The sequence below is a fragment of the Ambystoma mexicanum genome, chromosome 2p, assembly GCF_040938575.1.
Source record: "Ambystoma mexicanum isolate Mex_15411 chromosome 2p, UKY_AmexF1_1, whole genome shotgun sequence".
Taxonomy (NCBI): domain Eukaryota; kingdom Metazoa; phylum Chordata; class Amphibia; order Caudata; family Ambystomatidae; genus Ambystoma; species Ambystoma mexicanum.
This window is the reverse complement of record NC_090923.1, coordinates 533,482,366-533,505,823: the sequence shown is the minus strand read 5'-3', so window position 1 is coordinate 533,505,823 and position 23,458 is coordinate 533,482,366. Positions and strand designations below refer to the sequence as shown.

At 46.3% G+C, this 23,458-nt stretch overlaps 1 protein-coding gene across 6 annotated transcripts in view; it reads left to right on the top strand.

Moving 5' to 3' along the window:
- IQSEC1 (IQ motif and Sec7 domain ArfGEF 1) overlaps window positions 1-23,458 on the top strand; it is a 3,055,115-nt gene that overhangs the window by 2,319,948 nt on the left and 711,709 nt on the right. For all 6 annotated transcript variants that reach the window (XM_069643967.1, XM_069643968.1, XM_069643965.1 and 3 more), the window contains one exon: window positions 18,512-18,571. In XM_069643967.1, the coding sequence (XP_069500068.1) occupies window positions 18,512-18,571 (60 nt within the window). The remainder of the gene's footprint in view (window positions 1-18,511; window positions 18,572-23,458) is intronic.

Here is a 23,458-nt window from a genome sequence, read left to right as displayed (position 1 = left end):
GAGAGGCCCATTGTTTCTGCTTACCCCATTCCTTCTAGGAGGCAAAGCGGTTTCATGCGGCTCCTCTGGGGGTGCCTTGATGGGGAAGGGGTAATCCTTTCCATTTCGGGCATTTCGGGATGCCCTTCGTTTTCCGACTCTTCGCCGTCCCCGTGGTACAGTTCTTCTCGCTTATTGACGTCTTCACTGTCTCTGTCCCATTCCCACCGACCACCTTGGCTCGGCATTACCCTTTTGAATTGCGAGCTGTTTCTGGTTACCGACTAGCAGTCACTCCTCTGCACCATAGTTCCTTTCTTGTGAGTCACGATGAGGGGGGTGGGTGCGAAGGTGGCTTCCTCTTTCCGGTTCTTTGGGTGCCTGTGCCATACCTCTTCGCCGGGTTGCATGGGGTTCTCACGAGCCCGTCTCTTTCTGTCCATGACCTCCTTCATTTGAGTCTTACTCGTTTCATCATTGACTCTGGCCTCTTGCTCTAGGCTGGTCGGTTCTTTCGGTCTCGGGTCCTCTGGTAATCTCGTGGTAACCGGTCTCCGGAATAGCAGGTCTGCTGGGCATATCGCAGTTGTGCTGTGGGGCGTATGTCTGTACTCTCTGAGCAACTGATTGAGGGCCTGCTCGAATGGTTTGTTTTGAATGTGTGCGATTTGCAATGTTCTTTTGACGTTGACCATAAATCTTTTGTCCATGTCGTTTGCCTGTGGCCAGCGAGGAGTTATCCGTCGGTGTTGGAATCCCATGTATCTTGCAAATCTTTGGAACTCATGGCTTATGAACGTGGGACAGTTGTCTAATTTTATGACCTTGGGAATCCCATATGCTGACAGCATTCGGTCGAGTGCCGGGATGACACTTGAGGTTGAGCTGCTTTCCACGATCTGTGCATCGGGGTATCGTGAGTGTTCGTCCATGAGTACCACCACATGTGGCCATCACTTAGTGGCCCAAATAAATCTACTGCAAGTTCTTCCCACACTTTTTTCGACAGCGATGACATTTGTAGCGGATTGGGGTGAGGAGGTGGAGCTACCTGTGCACAGATGTGGCAGCTCCCCACGACCGTTTCTACCAGGCGGTCCAGCTGTGCAAACCATACTTTTGGTCGGAGGAGTCGTTTCGTGGCCGCCAGTCCTCGGTGTTCTTCGTGGGCCAGGTGTACCATCTGTTCTCGGAGGGCCCTTGAGACGACAACTTTGCACCCTTTTAGCAATACCTTGTCTTCTACCACCGTTAGTTTGTTTCGGACTTGATCAAGCCACTTGACGTCGTGTCTGGTCACGTCCGTTTCTGCTCTTGCTTGCTGTCTCATGAGGGTCATCCTGTTTGTCTGCAGGCAGTGTCTTGCGATTCGGAGTGCCGGGTCTGATTCTGACTCTGCCACTATTTCTGCCCATCCGACTGGCAGCGGTTGCAGGTGGTGAATGACATAGTTAATGTATGCGTCAGCGATGGATGGTTGAGAGGTGGTTGATGTCGTCGGGTGCCGGGAAAGATAGTCAGCAGGATTCTCCTCTTTCCCCGGCCAGTGCTTGACCATAAATTTGTAGCCTTGCAGCCTCAGACCCCATCTGGCGGTTCTCGGTGGCATTGTAGCTTTGGGGTTGCCGTAGATGGTCAGTAATGCTTGGTGGTCTGTGACTACCATGAATTCCTTACCAAACAGGAACAAGTGAAAATACTTGCAGGCCCATACTACCGCCAAGCTTTCCTTTTCTGCTTGCAAGTATGCCTGTTCCGTGGTCGTCAGGCTCCTGCTGGCATATGCTACTATGTGGACGTTGCGTGGCTCCCCTGGGTCCTTTTGCATAAGTATGGCTCTGAGGCCTACAGGGCTGGCGTCGACGATTATTTCGGTGTCGCGACTGGCGTCGAAGTATGCCATATCCTCTGCACATGATATGGCACCCCGGATTGCTTCAAATGCCTCTTGGCATTCTTTTTACCAGATGAACGGTGCATCTTTGCACGTGAGCAGGCGCAGCGGGTTGCTCACTGTGGCATAGTCCTTTAGGTATCTGGAGCAGAAGCTGGTCAGGCCCAAAAATGAGCGCAAGTCCATTGTGTTTGTGGGGGTAGGGGGGTAGCAAAGTTGAGGGCTTCCACCTTTTCCGGATCTGGCCTCATGCCCTTGACCGAGAAGATGTGCCCGAAGAATCTTAGGGATCCCTTTGAGAATTCACACTTTGCTTTGTTTAGTGTTAGTCCTGCTTCTTCCATTGCCTGACACACTCTGTGCAGTGCCAAGTCGTGTTCTTCTTGTGTTGTCCCGTATATCAGGACATCGTCTGAATAATTCAAACAGTTCGGGACGTGTCGAATTACTTTGTGGATCTCTTCCTGGAAGATTTTAGCAGCCGAGGAAATGCCGAAGCTGAGTGTTTTGTACTGAAATAGGCCAAGGTGAGTGACGAATGTGGTGATGTATCGAGACTCAGGCGCAATTTCAATCTGGTGGTAGCCTTTTGTCAAATCTAGTTTTGAGAAGATTCTTGAACATGTCCGTGATCCTGGGTGCCTGGTGTCTCTCCCTTTCAATGGCGATGTTTGCTCTGCGCATGTCGACGCACAGGCGGATAGACCCATCTGGTGACTTTTTGGGGACGGGGACAATGGGTGACACCCAGGGGGTGGGTCCCGACACGGGATCTATGACGTCCATTTTGATTAGCTTGTCAAGTTCTTCTTCCACCTGCCTTTGAATATTGAATGGGATCCCTCGGTAGTGTTGGGCTATCAGTTTGACGAGTGGGTTTATGTGCAGGTGTACTTTTCTGTGCTTTAGCTTTCCAAGGCCGGTGAATAATTTTGGAAATGATTTCTCAATTGCTTCCGGTTTGGCGAAATATTTATGAGCCATCAGCTGATAGAGGATGTGTACCAGGCCCATTTCCAGTGCCGTTCTGAAGCTTAGAATACATACACTGTTGGCTTCCAATTTCATGATGTGTAGAGGGATTCTTGCTGTGTGTTCCTTGTGAGAGCACTAGGCCATGATCGTGCCTTTGCATGCCAGAGGGGTCGTGGATCCGTACGGGTAAATGTCCACCGCAGCTTTATTTATTTTGGGCGGCGGTGCCAGCGATTCATATGCTTGTTCATCAACGATGTTGACCGTGGCTCCGGTATCTATTAGGAATTTCAGTGAGGTGTTGTTGACCTGTAGTGTGAGTACGGGGCTGTGTTGCATGGCCGCGGTGTTGTCGTTGATGGCCCATACATATCCCTTCTTTCTTTGATCTTCTTCCGAGGACGGGGTGTCGCTGCTGGTGGGGGACCGTGTCTCGACGTATCTTACGAACCGTCTTCTGTGGGAGCGTCTCGTGTCCTCAGGCGATCGTCTGTCCTCTCGCGTGTAACGAATTTTCCTCTCACTGTCCTCTCTTCTTGTGGGTTTCCGGTCGCTCTCTCCTCTGGATCTAGGCGGGCTTTGGCAGATATATCTGCGCCTCTCCTGTGTCCGAAGTCTGCCCTGTGTGTGTACTGGTGCGTTCTTGCACATGGCTCTGTAGTGATCCATGCCCCCACACGCAGCGCATTGTTGCCCCATGGCCGGGCATTCCCCTGCATGTGGATATTTGTAACCACATTTGTAACAGGTGGCCTCTGAGCGCTTTCCTCCCTGCGAGGGGTTCGCGTATATCTTGTCAACGGTGTCAGTATGTTCTCCTTGTTGTTGTATGGATACCTTGCCTAGGTTGTCCAGTTGTGAGTCAACTGCGGCCTCCATGCAGGCTAGCGCTAGAATTTCCTCAAGTGATCTCTGTTTTTGTAGGAGATGTTTGTGGAATGGTTGTGGCAGGCATCCCGCAATCACCTGCGATCTAAGTGCTTCTTCATTGGAGTATTTGTGAAATTCGCAGTGCTTCAACTTTATGCGAAGGCGCATGACGAAATTGTCTATGGACTCACCTCTCTCTTGTCTGGTCATGTGAAAAATGTGATGTTCATAGTTGACATTCATGTGCGGTGCGAAGTAGTCTGACAGCTTGGCGTGGAGTTCGCCATATGTGACGGTGTCAACATTGAGCAATTCTCCTTCAATGTCTCTTACTGTCGGTCCGACTGCCATAAATAGTGTGTTTTTTAGTCTTGTGTCATCCGTTAGACCTATGGCCTGGCATAGAACTTGAAATCTCTGAGCCATATGGTCCAGCGAGGTCCTAGATTTGAAGTGTCTCTTATCTGAAAAGGGATTGGCATATGCATTACTTGGGAGGCTCCTCCTTCCGTTTGTGTGGGGAGGTTGTTGCCTTGGTTGGCATCTGCCCCTCCTGAGGAATCTGCTGCTGTGCCTGGCCCTCCAGATGACGAGGCTGTAGTGCTTGCCGAGTCCGACATCCTGATTGGCTTGTTGGGGTTCTGGTTTTAGAGTGGAGTACTAGTTCATTTGGTTCGGGTTCTGGCACTCTTTTCCGTGCTATGTACACTTTGTGTATTCTTATTATGTCCTTTACGGTGCTATGTGCCCGTGTTGTACGAGTGTCAGCCTCGTGGGGAGTTTGCTTGTGGGTGGCGCCTACCCCCGTGGTGTTTTCCTTTGGTGTGGGCCGCGTGAAGTGTGAGCAGCTTGCCACCCGTTCAGTAGCTCCGGCCCTCCTGGCAGCGGAGAGCCGCGTGGTGGAGCGGGTGCTTACACGTGATCTTGGGGAGCGGGCGCTCGTTTCACGAGCTCTTCCCCTCCGGCGTCGGCCTGTCTCTGCCTTCTCGCGTTGCCACACGCGTCGCGGAGCGGGCACTGGCTCGTTTCTTTGTGGAGAGTGCACTTGTCTCTCGAGCCCCTCCCCGCCAGCGTTGGCTTGTTGATGCCAGTCCACGTTGCCTTGCGTGGCTCCCAGGTGCGTGTGCGTCTGAGGTGCGCTGATGCGCTGCACTGCTTGGCCGCAGACCTCGACACAGCACTAGTGGGTCGTTCACCTGCTCGTCGCCATTGTAGATACCTCCATGTGAGGTGTCGCGCCGGGCGCAGGCCGCAGGGACAATGACATGCAGGAGCCAGTATTGCTAGTCAACCTTCTTTATTAAACACTGGCGGCAAGTGCCACAACCCCTCTCCTTCCCTCCCCTTCACCTGACGTCACGTCCTGGACGTCACGTGTTCAGACCGCAACGGCGGCTGGCCCCACATAACGATGTAGGCCAACTGACAAATCCCTCCTGAGATTTATGGCAACCTGAAGGTGAGGTCATTAAAAACATATCACTGTGAAAAATCGGGAAGTTTCTCTGGAAAATGATACAATTTTCAAACAATTATTTTTCGAGGAAATTACAAATGAATTTAAGTGCAAAATGTAGCAAACTCTGACTTCTGCAATAAATGGTTTGCAAATAAAAACATTGAAATGAAATACATTAATCTGTGATGATTACTTATTGAGATATATATACATTTATATATGACCATATGCAAGTCAACCTACACTAACTGCATGCTGTCAAAGTTACCTTCAGTTAGAAAACCCTTGACACCTCCACGTGAATATATTTACTTTTTAAGGCACATTTCGTATATAAATAAGTGTTTTCTTTTTTCTTTTCTTGGGTGTCGCCTCAACGCCCCCACTCCCACCTCTCTTCTTCTGTCCACCCGTTTCGATTTTTCTGCTTCCATTGTTTCCCCTTTTCTTGTGACCCGGACCATACATTTAGCCCGAGCTCAGCCAACAGCCCTTCCTTTTTTTATTTCTACTTTTCCCTCTCAGTAAACTTACGCCTCTCCACACAGTCTACCATCCATCCACCCATCCCTTCCAATAGGGATCCAAGAGTAATTTATTTATTTTAATTATTCATAACATTTTTGTAATGCCCAGACCAGGGGTATCAGAGCGTTTGTACTGACAATTAGTAACAGGTCGGTTTATGCATATTTGTTTCACAACCAAGCTTTAACCGTTTTTTTAATGGTAGTGTAGGACTGTTCATTTCTCAAAGATGGTGGACGAGAGTTCCAGAGGGTGGGCGCTGTGACACTGAAACTGACGCCGCCTGCTCTCTTCTATCTCTATCGCAGAACGCAAAGAGTGGTGCCAGAGGCTGATCGTAGTAGGTGCACGTGTGTTTTCGTGGGGATGATATTGTTAAGGTATTCCGGGGGCCTGATTCTATGTGGCGCGGTGTGCAACAGTCAAGGTTTTAAAGTCAATACGGCTTTAATGGTTAGCCAATGAACTTCTCGTCTGGTTGTCGAGATGTGGCCAGATCGGCTCATAATTATTCTATCCTCGGACTTCTTTGCAAGATTTCACTCGAGACCTCACTGTGTCTCATCTATTTCTCACAGAAGTGGTACCCAGTGGAAAGGATTCCTATCAGGGTGGAACTGCTGCCCACTGGGTACTGCCACTCCATACCATGCTCTAGAAGATAGGCAATCCTAGCAATAGTGTGTGCACTATGCCACCATGTATTGTGGGGCTTAACCCCATCGCCAGCGCCTCGGACCATACTCTCTAGCAGAAGGGTCTGCAAACTTTGGCTCGCCAGATGTTTTGGACTGCAACTCCCATCAGCTCCAGACAGCATAGTCAATGGTATGGAATCATGGAAGTCATAGTCCAAAACTGTAGAGTCACAGAGGACTGATCCCTGCTCTAGAACATGGTGCCATTGAGGCGACAGTGCTTGCCAACATACTTCGGTTCCTTAATCCCACAAGTCTTCAAATCAAAATGACCTTTTTTGAAAGCCGCGCAGAACTGCATGGAATATCGCGGATACCAAAAACACTGAAAATAAAACACACATTTAACCGCTGTTATCACGCTGTTATGAGGGACGCGATAAGTAATGTTTCAAAGGCTGACATTTCCAAGCAATGATTTTGCTCAGCAGCAAATGTAATTACAATTGAATCTGGCCCAGTTATTCACACTCACCAGCAGCGGAAGTAAGGAAATACCCAATGCACTGCCTCACACGGTGCAGCATTGAAGAGATTCAGGGCACGCCTCGCGCACCCAAGGTAGAGAGTAAGGAAGGACTTACAGTGCGTGCTCTGGGGTCAAGACTACTTGAACAATGTAATTTGCAGATTTCAGTGTGTCTGTATGCATTGCCTCTGTTTTGTACCCGGGTTCGCATAATGTTTTGCGTGCACAATAAAGTTCAACATATGCAGCGAGTCAACGATCAGTAATTAAGGAAATCATTGTTTCCAGCAGCCTGTCCTGTAACCAGCCCTTCTGAGTCACTGGGCAACTGGCCTGAATTTAGTCATGCATATTTGCAACATTAGTCTGATAATAAGTTAAGTGGCTATTTCATAAGGATTTCAGTGGAAATACCCTTATCATAATGCCAGTGTGGGGCCTGAAGGGACACACATAAGGCCTGATTCATGGAACGTTTTCCTATGGGATTGCGCCATTATAAAACACTTCCATGAATCAGGCCCATAATGTCTTAGAATGATCAATCGCTCGGCTATGGTTTTACTGAAATTACAGCTTTTGACAGTGTGTTAGCAAGTAGGCAAAATTAAGCAAGGTATCTCACAGTTTCACCAGTTGACAACTTGGGAGTTAACTGTCTTTGAAATGTGAAGCCACTATTTAATGCCACGATTTTCATCGGCGTTGAACATGCACCAAACGCTTCTGTGGCAAAATGGGGGAATGCATTGTTTGAAATATTGCCCTTTCCAAATCATTATTTCAAATCCCAAAATGGGCAATTCAAAATGTGATTTAGGAAAATCCTCAGCATCACGAAACAGACAGCCAACCTCCTACTGCCGCAATCTTCTGACGCTTCCTAACTTCAACCTTTTAATTCAAAACAAGCATTGACAAAGCCAACAGTTTGGGCTTTTTAGTAGGTATGGGGTAGGCATTTGGAAGGCACTGATGTAAAGTTATTACCTGGCAACAAGATCGCAACATCTGGAAACTGGAGCAATTAACTGGGCATATGTTTTCAGTTCTCTAATATCGCAAGCCAACACTTTTGCTTGTTTTAACATGAATTAAGTGCAAGGGACAGATAGAAATGAAGTGGCTAAAGGCGCACTTGGTTAAGACTTTGTATTACTCCAGTAGCCATTTGCAGCTGCAATTAGTCCTTTAATTATCAGAAGACTGCTTAGAAAAACACTAGCAGGCTAAAGGTTGATTTTACTACTTGATAGAGCTCAAAGAGATCCCGGTGGAGTTGGGGGTAGGGGCGGCGGGGGAGGAAGGCAGTGATTTGGTGTGAAGCAATGATTTGGGGCTGGCGGGAATGGGCGTTAGGCAGAATCCTTTGCAGTTCCCTTGGGGAACTCGAAGAAGATTAAGACTATAGGAGTAAGCAGTAAACCCAATTGGTAGCAGTCTGTACCACCCAGATTTACCTGGTAGATGTGGCTGAGCAGTCAGACTTCTCTCAAGAAGAGTAGGGCAGTATACAGAGGATACACAATAGGGCTAAAAACACAGTAGAGCAAGCAAACACTGACCAGAGCTTGGTATCAAAAGTATATAATTATTTATTTGACAAACACTTAAGGAAATACACTAGCACTATAAATCAAAGCAAGTTCAAACACAATCAGAAAAGTATACACACCTCCCTTAAGAATTATTAGACAAGTCTAAGTCAAAACACCACTATTTGTAAAAACAGATGCGAACGCGTAACTTAGATGGCACTCCAATAATTAAGTTAAAGGGAGAGAAAAAGGCAGGTCATGAAAATGAAACAGTTCCCAACACGTTTCTAGAACCAAAACAAGTTAGTGAAGGCAGAGTCTACTGTAGAGCCAAAGTTCATAGGCCAGGTCCACTTTAAATGGAGCAAGGTGAAATGTGCCCAAGATCACACAGTTTAGAAATGCATTCAAGTCTTAGTAAAAATGTTCAAAAGAGGTTGGGTTGATTCAGAAGGTATAGTTAGAAGGTCTGGGGGCCAACCAAGTTGGAAAGTCAAGGATTTAAGGGTCACCTTTAGCAAACCGTAGAAAGGGAGGCCAGGTGGAACACAGTACCTTTAAAGTTGAGGAAGCTCCAGTGGTGGCAGTTGTTCCTGGCAGCGGGTGCAGTTCATGGTTTCGACCAGGGGAAGAGAAGATCTCGTAGAGGAGGAAACTTGGAGTCGTTGCACTGCCCAGGGAAGAGACCAGCCGTGAAGTTTGCTCGGTTAAAAGGTGCGTTCCTTTTATTCGCGGTCACAGTGGTGAAGCTTGGCTATCCGGCCGCTGGGGTGCTTGGCACTGGCGATTCGACCAAGAGACGTCCTGGAAGGCGAATGGCGAACTGGTTGATCCCACCAGCTCAGAGGAAGAAGACTCTTTCAGCAGAAGATCTTCTCTTGTCGTCGGGAAAGTGGTTAGGTCGTTGCAGCAGGGCTCCACCGGTGGTGTCATCGTTGCATATGGCTCAGCTTGTCTCCTCTTCGTATTTCTTAGGTCCTTCGGCGACTTCTCAGGTTCCAGTCCCAAAAGCCCTGCTTTTATGCAGAAAAACCCCCATTCAACAGCCTAGCTGTCACTCACACATGCTAAGTGGTGAGCCGGGTGGCTCACCACTGGGCTAATCACAACCAAGTGTGACTTGGGTTGCTAAGGCAACGCAGTCGAGGGTGCCAATTCCCCCACCTACACATCCTGTGGAACCCAGACAGAGTGGCACCAGTTGGAGGGCTTCTGTGGAGAAGCCCACCAAAAAGTGGAACAAAGGGCCCGACCTTGGTTGGAGTTACAGAGACGGACACAAACGTCATTTTAGAAAAGAGCTCTGGCGAAAAGACCCAACTGGTGATTTTATATTAAATAAATAAACCGGCGGTATCTTTAACATTGCACCAAAAAGTGTTGCGTTTAAAATCAAAGGGAAAATCCCATAGGAAATATTCCGGTGGAATATTTTGCGTGGTAACCACTGCCACCAGCCAGAAACCCGACAAGGGGGGACTGGACAGTGCCCCCTTGGAAACAGACGCAGGGGCAATCTGATTAACCCTTTCCAGTACTTCCACAATATGATGGTTTGTACTGGTTCTGTTCACAATTTTGGATTAGTAAAGCCAATGGTGACTTTACATGCCCTGGGAGACAATAGTGAGTCCCAGGGTATGGAGCCTATGTTTGGGGGTCACTATGACACCCCTGTGTTAGTGCACTGAGGGTGCTGTGTAACACTTACACTAAAACAGATGATACCCTATGGAGTAAAAAGACCCCATAGCCCATAAGCACACAATAAGTCAAAGACATACCTCAAATCATGCCTAAGAGTGGGAGAAAAAGAGACTCACTCTTAGCAGGAGAAAAAACAAACCCCAAAAATCCAGCAAAGCTGCTGGGGGACTCACTAGGTTTGGGACATTAGCCTTATAAGAGAATTCTCCCTAACAGGGGAGCGGGAATGGCCATAGGTATTGGCATGGCCATGGGCAATCAATGGGTGGGTAAATAACCAAACAACACCCACCAGATGTATGTCCCTCCACATGTACTCTAATGTAATAGTCTCAGCTTATAGGTGCTGCTCCACCTAACAGCCCAAACTAAAACTCGCCCAACTTTAAACATATCTTCACCCCTGAAATGTGTTGAGTCGCTACATGGTTTCATCCTACCCCCTTGACTACAAAACACTTACTAGGAAACATCACCTCTGTGCAGCCCATCCCACCACAGTCAATGTACTACAATCAGAGATGGGCTCCCCTACACCTGTGAGAAACACACACCTGATCAATCAACAAAAGCATCATCTCTGATGCACCAAAATGTTTGGATGAAAAAGTTCCATACTGGATTTTTTTTCTTTGCATTCTGGGATTTGGAGTTCCACCTTGCTCATTACAAAACTAGAACTACAAGTCCCAGAATGCAAAGAAAAAACACAGGACTGGATAAGCACCTACAGATAGAATGGGTCATGTTGGCAAATATGTCCTCTCAACTCAAACTATCCAAGCAACCATCAGCTCCTCCCACTACTTCGTAAATTTATTAAAAAGTGTGCTACTACTAAACTCCAAGAACACATCACTCTGGTGCCCTGCCCGTGTGCAGCAGTAAAAGTGCCACCCTGAAAAGGTGAATGGCACCCTCTGCACACTAAACTCCTTCCTGGCCTCTATTCAGCGGTAGCCACGTGTAGACCCACCTGGGCAGTGGGGGAGATGTATTATGCTGCATCAGAAACGTTATACTATGCGTCTCACACTTCACCGAAATTAAATTCTTTAAGCCTTTCACCACATCAAACAGGATACATCTCTTCAGGGGCCGGCGTGTCCCCACTGAGCCAGAAATCACCCATCTCTCCCTGAAAGTGAATAATGACCCTAACATTAATGACCACAAGCCTGCCTCTTCAGGATTGCTGAGTTCGCGGCCACGACCTGGTTGTGGTGGCTGCCCCTTTAAGGGCATACACACGCGGTGGAGTGACGTAGCTCCGCCGTGTTTGCTTTAGATAAACGGGGCGTTCCACGGCTGCGTCAGAGCGACCGTGGAGCCCGACCAAAAGCATGTCTACCTGGTGTGCTCTATGTTGGGGGGCTCACGGGGGCCAAGAGGGAAACTTGGCCACAGGCAACACTGGTGCACCCATTAAAACCCAAATATTTTGTATTTCTCCCCAAGACTCATATTTGTGTTTTGAGTGGAAGAAATATGGTATGAAATCCTATATAAAAAATGTGCTATTGTTATCCAAACATTACTGCCTTATTTATCCATCAATTACTTGTTTTCTGCGTTAAATAACTGGCTGTCACAATCAGCCACAATTACTCATTCTTCGCTTACATATGAATCTTTTCCAAGTTTTCCCATTTCCTGCTAAGGCCAGAGGAACATGTGAGGTATTGGTACACAAAACACATGCGTTTCCTGAGAGAAGTACAGCTGCACGGTTTCCTTTATTGCCCGAATTCTACTCGGCCCATCCTGTTCCACCATAGGCACCCACGAGGCTAACCACCTCACAAAATGGCCGCCCCATTTTCCAGGATGTGTGTCCCAGCCTAAAAGCACCATCCTCCAGCACCCAGAGCCCGGATTGGCTGAAGGTGCATTTTTCAGCACCAATCCACACGCCGCCCAGGCGCACGCCGGCCCCAGGACAAAGGCACAGGCACTAAGGCTTGTGAGCCTGTCCTGAGCCTGTCCTGAGCCTGTCCTGAGCCTGTCCTGAGAATGGCCAGAGGCTGCCCCATCCTGCAGAAAGTCTCCCTGGAGGCCCGGTAAACTCCACAACTATGATCCCAACACCTCTGATTCAAACCCTGGCCTGCATTAAAAACAAACTTTGCCTCCGACCCCCTGCAAGTCTAGAGAGTGACACGCACTGCAACAAACATCAGATGCCAGTACTTACATTCACCGAGTGCCTCTATTAATGAACCTTTTTAGTGGACCCAACACTGATTGCGTCATTAAGCAATCTGCATGTTTTCACTATAATAACCTGTCAAACCAGTGCACAAGCCCCTGGCTTCGCTCCCAATCTCAAATTTGATACCTAGCCCACTTAAGTTAGAAAATACTCACCATCTGTCTCCTGCCTAGGTTTTGCCCCTGTAATTCCGGCCACTGTATTTACCTGCCTTCAAGGGTTATCCCAGTACATTATTATCAACTGATACCATTGCAAGCCTAGGGGCTGCCATTTGCATTTGAGCTACTTGTGCATATTTCAAACTTGATGGTGCCCCTTGCACTTGAGTTAACTGTGCATATTTCAAACTTGATGGTGCCCCTTTGCATTTGAGTTAATTGTGCCTATTTCAAACGTGATGGTGCCCCTTTGCATTTGAGTTAATTGTGCCTATTTCAGACTTGATGATGCCCCTGTGCGCTCGAGTCATTTGTGCCCATTTATGTCACCCACTGCATTCGAGTCAACTGTGCCCATCTCTAACCTAGATGCCGCCCCTTTGTCCTTAAGTCAATAGCTTCACCCAAAGACAACTGTGGTCCCTTTTCATTTGAATCAACTGTGCCCACCTATGTTAGCCTATTGCATCTGAGTCAACTGTTCTTATCTTGAACTTAGATGCCACCACATAGTATATTGCCAGCGTTGCCCCTTTGCTTTTGAGTCAACTGTGTCCATCTCAAACTAAGACACTGCCCCTTGACATCTGAGTCAATGTGCTTATTTCAAATCTAGCTGCTAACTCGGCACTACCCTCGACCCCTCTGCCTAAGTGTACCACACCCAACCTAGGTACTGCCTACCAGACTCCTACTAACTGCATCACTTGAACTCAGTCGCTATCACAAGTGCCTTGGCCTGTGCACCTTCCTCAACCTTCAGACTAACCACCTTACACCTGAACACAATTTTACTACCACTTAGCATGTTTCCATTGGCCATCAGTCTGATTGCCTGCCTCCTGTCCCTCACAATTGACATAGCTTTGCCTAACATGTCACCTCATTCAGCTATCACCATGCACTCAACCATGCCAAAATCAAACCATCTAGTAGCTCACCTCTAGATATAAATGACTCACATCTAGCACTTCCCACTAGCTTCCCTTGCCCCACTATAGACAGAAATTTAAGACTTAGAGCTAGATTAGCAAAAATGTATGAGCCACTTGCCCGTTCTTTGCCTACGGCACAGAGACATGACTGTCAGCCTTAACACCCTAAAACCTAACTAACTAATCCCAGAACTCCCACCCCAAACCACCACACATTCCCTTTAAACAGAGCAACCCTGGTATCATAACGACCACAACCACTGTGAGCCCCCAAATTAAGGCAGCCCTGATCAACGCCAGATCACTAGTAGCTCACGCAACAGAAATATCAGACCTGACACTCAAAGAAGACCTTGACTTCCTTGCCCTCACTGAGACATGGCTTCATCCGGCAGCAGGCCCTATGCGTATGCTTGCAGTCACAGATAATTACTCTATCCTGAGACAAGACCGACCCAACTCCAGAGGAGGGGGTGTTGCTATTATCCACAAATGCAGTCTTACCATGAGACCAGCTACCACCATCATTGTCCCATCCTGCAAATTACTATCAGTCAAAGTCCCCCTCACTACTGCCCAAACACTCAACATTCATGTGATTTACCGCCCTCCAGGCCCAATAGGCACATTCGATGAGGACATTAATGCTATCCTATCCAGCAACCTTAAAAGCTCCACTCAAGTACTCACCCTGGGAGACTTTAACATGAGCTTTAATGACCCAGAAGACCAATCTGCCTACATTATGTGCAATACCCTTTCTGAACTAGGATTTACCCAAAGAAGCATGGAGCCTACACATGCCAAAGGTAGAATACTCGATTGGGTGGCTGACTACAACTGTCAAGCTAATATTACCGACAATTCACCACTAGCCTGGACTGACCATCATCTGGTATCGTTCACGCATTCTACTATCCGATCCCCACCCTTGCCGACCAGCAGGGCTCTACCTACACTCACGAGAAACAAAAAAAGCATCACTGTGGAGAGACTTATCCCAAACTTACTCCCCACACTTAATGTACTCCCTGTCAACCTGGATACTGAAACTTTGGTTGAAGAATATAACAAAATCATGTCTACCTCTCTGGATTTAATTGCACCCCTTAAACTCAGACCAAGTAAGCCTAAAAGGCACTTGAATAAATGGTTTACACCATTCTTAAAAACTTAAAGCAGCAAAAAAGAAATTGCGAGGCCATCTGGAAAAAATGTCCGTCAGTAGCTAATAAACTTAAACTCACCAAACTAACTGCCCTTTATAAAAAAGAAATTGTCCTAGCAAATCAAACCTTCTTTGATTCCTGCATATCCTGAGCCAAATCAAACATGAAGGAATTATTCTCAATACTTAAAGAAGTAGAAACTCCTATAGCACAAACAGATACTTCTAGTAAAGACAACATTTGGTGCACTGAAATCCAAAATGCTTTAGTTAATAAGATTGCTACCCTTCAAAATAAAATCTCCTGCAAAAAAGCCTCCTTGAATGAGCCCCACCCACTTAAATCAACTGAAAAGCCCACGGTTAGGGAACCCACTCGCTTCAATTTCGCCAAAGTCACCACACTGGAAGCAGAAAAAAATCATCCTGTCTTTGAAACCTTCAAACTGCCAGGGAGACCTGTGCCCTGCACAGCTTATTAAAGATGCTGCCCGTGACCTCTCCACTTTCATCACAAAGCTAATTAATGCTTCCTTTTCTACCAGCTCTATCCCCTCGAACTTAAAACAGTCCTGGGTACTACCACTACTAAAAAAATAACACACTTGACCCAGCCACGCCTACAAATTATAGACCCATAGCGACCATACCATTCCTCCTATAAATCCTGGATAAGGTCGCTTACGTACAAATTCAAAAATACTTGGAAGAATTTCACCTACTTGGAGATAGACAATCAGGCTTCCGTCCCCAATATGGGACAGAGAAAGCGCTTATTGACCTCAAAACACAGATTGACAAGCTTAGAGACAATGGCCAAGCTGCTCTACTCCTCCTCCTCGACCTCTCTGCAGCTTTCGACCTGGTCAACCACTCCGTCTTATGCACACACCTCCACACCTCAGCTCATTTCTCTGTCGAGGCCATCACATGGATCAGATCTTTCCTTAGCGGCAGAACCATGAGGGTTTTTTTACCTACAGCGGACCCTATACCGATTACTTATGGTGTACCACAAGGCTCTTGTGTCTCCTCCACATTGTACAATATATTTACCAAGCTCCTTTTCGATGATCTGAATCATCTCGGTATCACCTATACTAACTATGCAGATGATACCCAGATCCTCCTTCCGCTTTCTGGAAATTATGGGAAGGATTTGGCCTTGGTCAATAGAGTGTACATCATCATCCAGGCATGGATGGCCACACATGGACTATGCCTGAATGATGATAAAACTGAGCTCATCACCCTGGGCACCACCACTAGCCGAAAGAAACTAGGCCCTGCCTACTCTTCCTTCTTGATCGATGGCAACAATATCAAGGTGGGCCAAGAAGTTAAACGCTAGGCGTTTACCTGGACTCTAACCTCGCTTTCACTAAACAGGTGAATTCCCTGGCCTCCTCCACGGCCTACACGTGTAAATTGATCCGTGCAGCCAAACCCTTTCTTTCCGACACTAGCTGCTTGACCCTTGCTAGAGCCCTCGTATTGTCCCGCCTGGACTATTTCAACGCCCTCTATCTAGGGTCCTCCAAAGTCATCACCAACAAATTACAAACTCTTCAGAACAACGCTCTTAGAGCAGCACTGTGCATCTCTAGAAGTGAGCATATCACAGCACATAGCCAACAGAATAACTGGCTCGCTATTAAAGATAAAATTCTCTTGAAAACTGCGTCACTTACTCATAAGTCACTCAACAACGCCGCTCCAATCTACTTAATTGATAGATTTCATAGACAGACCTCCCTGAGACCTACAACAACAGCCTACAAAGACTGCCTTTCTGTCCCCAACTTTAAACGTTCCACCATAGAGGGCAATAGCTTCCCAGTGAAAGCGGCTAAATTGTGGAACTCCCTACCGCCTACTCTTAGAACGGACCTATCCTATCAAAACGTCCGATTAAAGTTTGTTGCATGGCTTAAAACGTAAGCCTTCAAACATTCCAGTCATTAAGTCTTGATTTTCCTGCCAACTAATTATTCTGTACCAACATATGCCTACCTGGATCTTTGTATATAATCTTGCAATTACTATTATTGTGTGCACATACTTGTATATTTTATTGTTGTAACTAAGCTTCGCAAATTCATGTTACTGCTGCGCCTTGTTACCTGAGGGTATTTTGGTGCATTACAAATAAACAAACAAACATGGGTGACATCCACCCATATGATTAAGAATACGATTTGGCAGCACTTTCTCCACTGTGGTGTACCCTAATCCTTTTTGGGGCATTGGAGGCTGAGGGCCGGATTCACAGAGTATTTTCCAATGGGATGGTGCCATGATAAAAACCCTTCTGTGAATCAGGCCCTGGGTCTGGTTAGTACTCGGTGCTTTAATTTTAACGAGTAAAGCAAAGAGGTGATGGCTGGAGGGTTTTTGAATGAATCTTAACCTCTGGCATTGCTCTGGGCAACCCTCCAGAGCATCATTTTTCACCTACAAAGCCATTACAGAAAGGGGAAAGATCATATGCAAATCAGGCTTGGTCCCACCCCACATGGCAGTCCAGCACAAACTGCTTGGTTCCATCCCTTCTGCATGAGACCACAAGCACCCTCAGGCATGTTTCGACCTCATTGGGCGCCATGAGTGAGGAATAGCTTGCATCCCTAGGCCTAGCAGGAACAGGTCCTACATCTGGGCATACCCGTCCCACTCAGGGTAACAATAGCAAAACAAAAGTGGTGATGGCTGGAAGGTTTAGAATGAATCTTAATCTCTGCCATTGCTCTAGGGCAACCCTCCAGACCATTTTGTTCGCCCGCCAAAATATTACAAAAGGTGAAAGACCGTATGCAGATCAGGCTTGGTTAATTTCCAATAGTGACAATCTCCAGGAAAGGGCAGAGTCTCTAGCATGGAGCATAAATGCTCACAGGAAATGGTCGAGTTTTGTTTTGTTGCACAAAATGTCGAGTCTCTGGGCAAGATTCATCTTCCTGTGGCCATGATCACTCCATCCAAACTGCTGGTGCTTGTGTGCGCTGGGAAGAGTGAAATGTGGCGTGGACACGAATTGCAGGAAGCGTTTGACATTCCGGATCGTCTCATCCTTTCATTTGCGTGACCGCGTTCCTTTAGTAACCAAAGTTACACAGTGCTGCAACCTCTTACCTCTAACTTGAACATTATTTTAAGCTACAATGGCGCTACCTGGTGGCCAACCTCACTGGGCTCCGGCCTCACTGCTTTTAAGAAAGGGTCCATGCCCCTAATTGAACCTGTTTGGCCATGTGTGCTAGTAGACTTATTTCTGATTTGACCTGATGGGTTCTGGTTTGGGTATCCAAGAGTGGGACGCCAGGCAGTATGGCTGGCTGTAATGAGAGTCGGAATGAGCCCGCACGCTGTCAGCACAAATCAAGGTAGATGGATGGTTGTGGTACAGTTCAACCCTTATGACATCTGAACTCTTTGTGTGTGTCACTTCAAGGCACTAAAGGTAGGTACTGCAAAGTGTGTGGAGGCATACTCCTTTCAGGGTTGTCCAACTCCCGGCATCAAGGGCCGGGTCCATGCTGGGTTTTCAGGATAACCCTCATTAATATTCATGAGATATATTTGCATGCAATGATTTTAAATGTATGCACATTTTTCCTCATGAATATTAATGAGAGATATCCTGAAAACCCGTCCGGATTCCGGCTCTCGAGGCCCAGAGTTGGACAACCCTGTGGGCTTAAAAGGTTAAAAAAATCTCCTTTAGGATCTGCAGATCTAGAAGTGAATGATGTGTTGCACACCCGTGGAGACAAGAGAAAGGTGCTTCCAAAGAACTCGCTTATGCAGTCGATGCTCCAAACGTGCCCCTGCAGTCCAAAGCGTTGCATGTTTTTATGACTATTGAAACCTTCCTGCCTGTACGTTTTTTGATCGTTGGCTGCTTTATTCTCACTCTAGCTACTACCCAAGAAGTTCACTGGACGCCCGAGGAAGCAGCCTCTCCAAAGAGCCGCTCAGGTACCGTACACGCCATGTCTCTGATAACGCAGAATGAACACATGCATGACCCACATCTGTTTCTCCAGGAAAAGCATGCAGCATCTGCTCCCACGTGGCTGGCTCGCACTCGATCATATGCTTTCCAAATGATGTCACTGGTTCTCTCCTCAGAGTCTTCTGCAACTGGAACAGGCCCAACATGTTTCTTTAGAGCTCTGATCTTCCACAGAAACATGTTTTCGTTTCCAGCACAACCTCTGGTCCTGTTTCTTTCTCTATTCATTGTCATAGCATGCTCCTTGGGGGTGGGGATTTTAATCTCTTAGTCTTAGTCTGTCCTGCACCCTGATCACTAGTGCACCATTTAAAGTGTGTATTGTTTTTCAATTGTGTGCCTAGCGAGGTTAAAAGCTTGCACAGCGGCAGTTTCTTCCCAACAAATATGAAAAGAATAATACCAATAGTAATTCCAATGAAATATGTGAAGAAACATGTTCTAAAAAAATAAAAATGTAATACAATAAGGACATCACAAGTGTGAGAAAGATTCCCAGCATTTTATGGTGAAAAGGGGAATCTTGAGGGTGTGAAGGATTGCCAGTAATGTATAGGGAGCAGGGCGATCATGAGGGCCATAAAGATTCCCAGCATTGTATAGTAAACATGGAATTCAGGTGACTGGGTGGCTGTGAAAGATTCCCATCAATGTATAGGGAACTGGAAGCTCATGAGGGTGAGAAAGATTCCCAGCATTGTATAGGGAATAGGGAGATTATGAGGGCGAGAAGGATTCCCAGCATTGTATAGGCAATAAGGAGATTATGAGGGCGAGAAAGATTTGCAGCATTGTATAGGAAATAGGGAGAGTATGAGGGCGAGAAATAATCCCAGCATTGTATAGGGAATAGGGAGATTATGAGGGCGAGAAGGATTCCCAGCATTGTATAGGCAATAAGGAGATTATGAGGGCGAGAAAGATTTGCAGCATTGTATAGGAAATAGGGAGAGTATGAGGGTGAGAAATAATCCCAGCATTGTATAGGGAATAGGGAGATTATGAGGGCGAGAAGGATTCCCAGCATTGTATAGGGAATAGGGAGATTATGAGGGCGAGAAGGATTCCCAGCATTGTATAGGAAATAAGGAGATTATGAGGGCGAGAAAGATTCCCAGCATTGTATAGGGAATAGGGAGATTATGAGGGCGAGAAGGATTCCCAGCATTGTATAGGCAATAAGGAGATTATGAGGGCGAGAAAGATTTGCAGCATTGTATAGGAAATAGGGAGAGTATGAGGGCGAGAAATAATCCCAGCATTGTATAGGGAATAGGGAGATTATGAGGGCGAGAAGGATTCCCAGCATTGTATAGGCAATAAGGAGATTATGAGGGCGAGAAAGATTTGCAGCATTGTATAGGAAATAGGGAGAGTATGAGGGTGAGAAATAATCCCAGCATTGTATAGGGAATAGGGAGATTATGAGGGCGAGAAGGATTCCCAGCATTGTATAGGGAATAGGGAGATTATGAGGGCGAGAAGGATTCCCAGCATTGTATAGGCAATAAGGAGATTATGAGGGCGAGAAAGATTTGCAGCATTGTATAGGAAATAGGGAGAGTATGAGGGCGAGAAATAATCCCAGCATTATATAGGGAATAAGGAGATTATGAGGACAAGAAAGATTTGCAGCATTGTATAGGGAACAGGCAGAGTATGAGGGTGAGAATGATTCCCAGCATTGTATAGGGAATAGGGAGAGTATGAGGGCGAGAAAGATTCCCAGCATTGTATAGGGAATAGGGAGAATATGAGGGCGAGAAAGATTTGCAGCATTGTTTAGGGAATAGGGAGAGTACGAGGGTGAAAGACTCCCAGCATTGTATAGGGAGTTGGGAGAATATGAGGGCGAGAAAGATTTGCAGCATTGTCTAGTGAACAGGGAAATCATGAGGATGTGAAGGATTGCCAGTAATGTATAGGGAACAGGAAGCTCATGAGGGCGAGAAAGATTACCAGCATTGTATAGGGAACAGGGAGATCATGAGTATCAGAAAGAGCCCCAGCATGTGTTATTAAAAAACGAAAACATTAGCAGGAGAAGGAATTGCAGCATTTTGTTTAGTAAAACAAAAAATCATGACTGTGAGAAAGAGCCCTAGACAGTAATTGAGTTTCTGACCACATGTTTTACATTTTGGGTAAAGTAAAATAAGTGGGATTAGTCATGTTCAACTCAGAAGGCAAATTTATGAAGAGTACCTCCAGTTATGTTGAACAACTATTTAAAAGTATTCAACATATTTCAACAGTTTTCACCAAACTGAGACGAGTCTATTTCATCTTCAATTTTGGTTGTAAGAAATATTTTAGAAAATGTAATGTCTTTAAGGTTTGATATTTCTATAGGGCACATCGGAATTCCTCCTGGACCGAAATCACATATTTAAAGAACACCTCTTTCCTTTTTTAGGGCTTAATTGTTAGTGTTTCATATGAACATGTTTATGGGCTGCATTTGAATGATCATATGACCAACTCTCATGTCCCCTACTACTCCCCCCAGGGAAGGCATAAGCAGCCACTCTGGGAGCTTCCGGGGAACACTCATTCCCCAAAAAAGATTATTATTCTAAAATACACTGTATTTATTGGCTCTCTTCCTTTGCCTTCCTGTGAGTCTAAAAACCTTGGGGTCATCTTTGACTTCACTCTTTCCTTCTCTCCTCACATCACGTACCTTGCCAGGAAGACCCAGTACCAGCTGCACCTCCTCAGAGGTAGTCTTCCTTTTCTCATTTTACTCCAGAGGCTCACTGTCTCTAGAGCCCTGGATCTCTCTCTCGGCTGGATTACTGCAACAGCTTCTTTCTAAATCTGCCTTCCTCTACTCTCCGCCCTCTGCAGCTAATCCAGAACAGAATCTGCAAAACGTGTCCTTTGCCTCAAGCCCAGGGACTGTATCTCTCCAGCCCTGAAATCTCTCCACTGGCACCCGGTGGCTGCAAGGATCACATTCAAGACCCTCTGCATCGTCCACAAGGCTTTCTGGAGCCGGGGCACACACAGCATCAAACTCTCTCTTCCTAAACACTTTCGTTCTGAGCCCTTCGCTCAGCCACCTCCAACACTATGAGGGTCAGGCGCTTCTCCAGGCAGAGAGTAGGGGGGTAGATCTCTCTCCTCTGCAGGTGCCTCCCTCTGGAATGTCCTACCTGTCCATCTCAAACTTGAGCCGGAACACAAAGTTCTGTAAGCAGCTCAAGACCTTCTGACTACCTGATTACCCTCAGAGTCTCATGGGTACCAGGCCCCCCTTAACCAGTAGCCCCTGCACTGCTTCCAGCCCAACCGTGCACCAAAGGGCTGTATCTGGAACCCCACAGTCCCCTGCCTCCTTGCACTTACCCAGAGCCGCGTTGCACTGGCTTCACCTACTCAGAGCATTGCTGTCCTGATTGCACTACCCCCTTTCCCTCCCCCTGGCACTTCCCCCATCCCTCCCCCCTGCACTTTGCGTCTTGCACTTGCCCAATCTGAATGAAACAAGGCCTAGTGAGATTGTTTGTTTTGTCCTCCCTCCCTTGTTTTTTCGCACCTAGAAATACTTCTGTACGGGCGCATTATAAATGACCTATCATATCATAGTGGAGGCATGCCAGTGCACATTAGAAGGTGCTGTTCAGATTGTCTTCAAGCTTTTATCAATGGTGGACCTGTCACATTTAAGAGCAAACACCTCTACAATGGTAGGTATTGTCGAGACAAATTGACTGCAGGGTTCAGAGTGAGGCTTATCAGTTGGGTGTCAATTAGAAACCAGAATCATAATCAGAGAAAGGGATGGTAAATAGGGATTATTCCTGGGTACACTGCTTGTGAAGGACACCAGATTTAGTTAAGTTATGGGGCTTTTTACTACATATTTTCATTTATGAATAATATGAAATCTAATACCATTTTTGGCTAGTTTTATTTTTATGATCACATTGTTTTTTTTAGATTGGGGACACTGCTAGCACACCACCTCCCTTCTTCTACTCTTCACTCTGTCTTTTTCCTTTAAATTCCATGTCCTTTCTGTTAAATGTACATAACTTTTCTTTTATTTCTTTTTCCTGCATTCGTTAAGCGTTACATTTTTTTAAGTAACCGTATAATGATAGTCTTCAGATTAAACACATCATTACAACAGTGTAGGCTTAAATATATATGAACATTTGGGAAAGGGCTACCAATCATATCTTAGCTGGGGTAAGAGTCACGTTGCCCGTGGGTGGGATGTCTCTAGACAGCTTTGAAGATGGTAGCAAATTTAGGGGATGGCATGAGACCTTGGAGGAAGTTAGTATTCTATGGTGGAAGATGTTGGTAGCCTATGCAGGAAGATGTTGGTATCCTATGGTGAAATATGTTGGTATCCTGTTTAGCAAGATGTTGGTATCCTATGAGGGAAGATGTTGGTATTTCTAGGGTAGAAGATGGTGGTATTTTATGGTGGAAGATGTTGCTATTCTATGGTGGAAAATGTTGGTATCCTATGGCGGAAAATGTTGGTATCCTATGGCGGAAGATGTTGGTAGCCCATGAGGGAAGATGTTGGAATCCTATAGTGGAATATGTTGGTATCCTGTTTAGCAAGATATTGATATCCTATGATGGAAGATTTTGGTATCATATGGTGGAATATGTTGGTATCCTGTGGTGCAAGATCTTGGTATTCTGTCAGCGAAGATGTTGGTATCCTATGGTGGAGGATATTGGTATCCTATGGTAGAAGATGTTGCTCTCCTATGGTGGAAGATGTTGGCATCATATGGTGGAATATGTTGGTACCCTGTGGTGCAGGATGCTGGTATCCCATGGCAGAAGATGTTGGTATCCTATGGTGGAAGATTTTGGTGTCC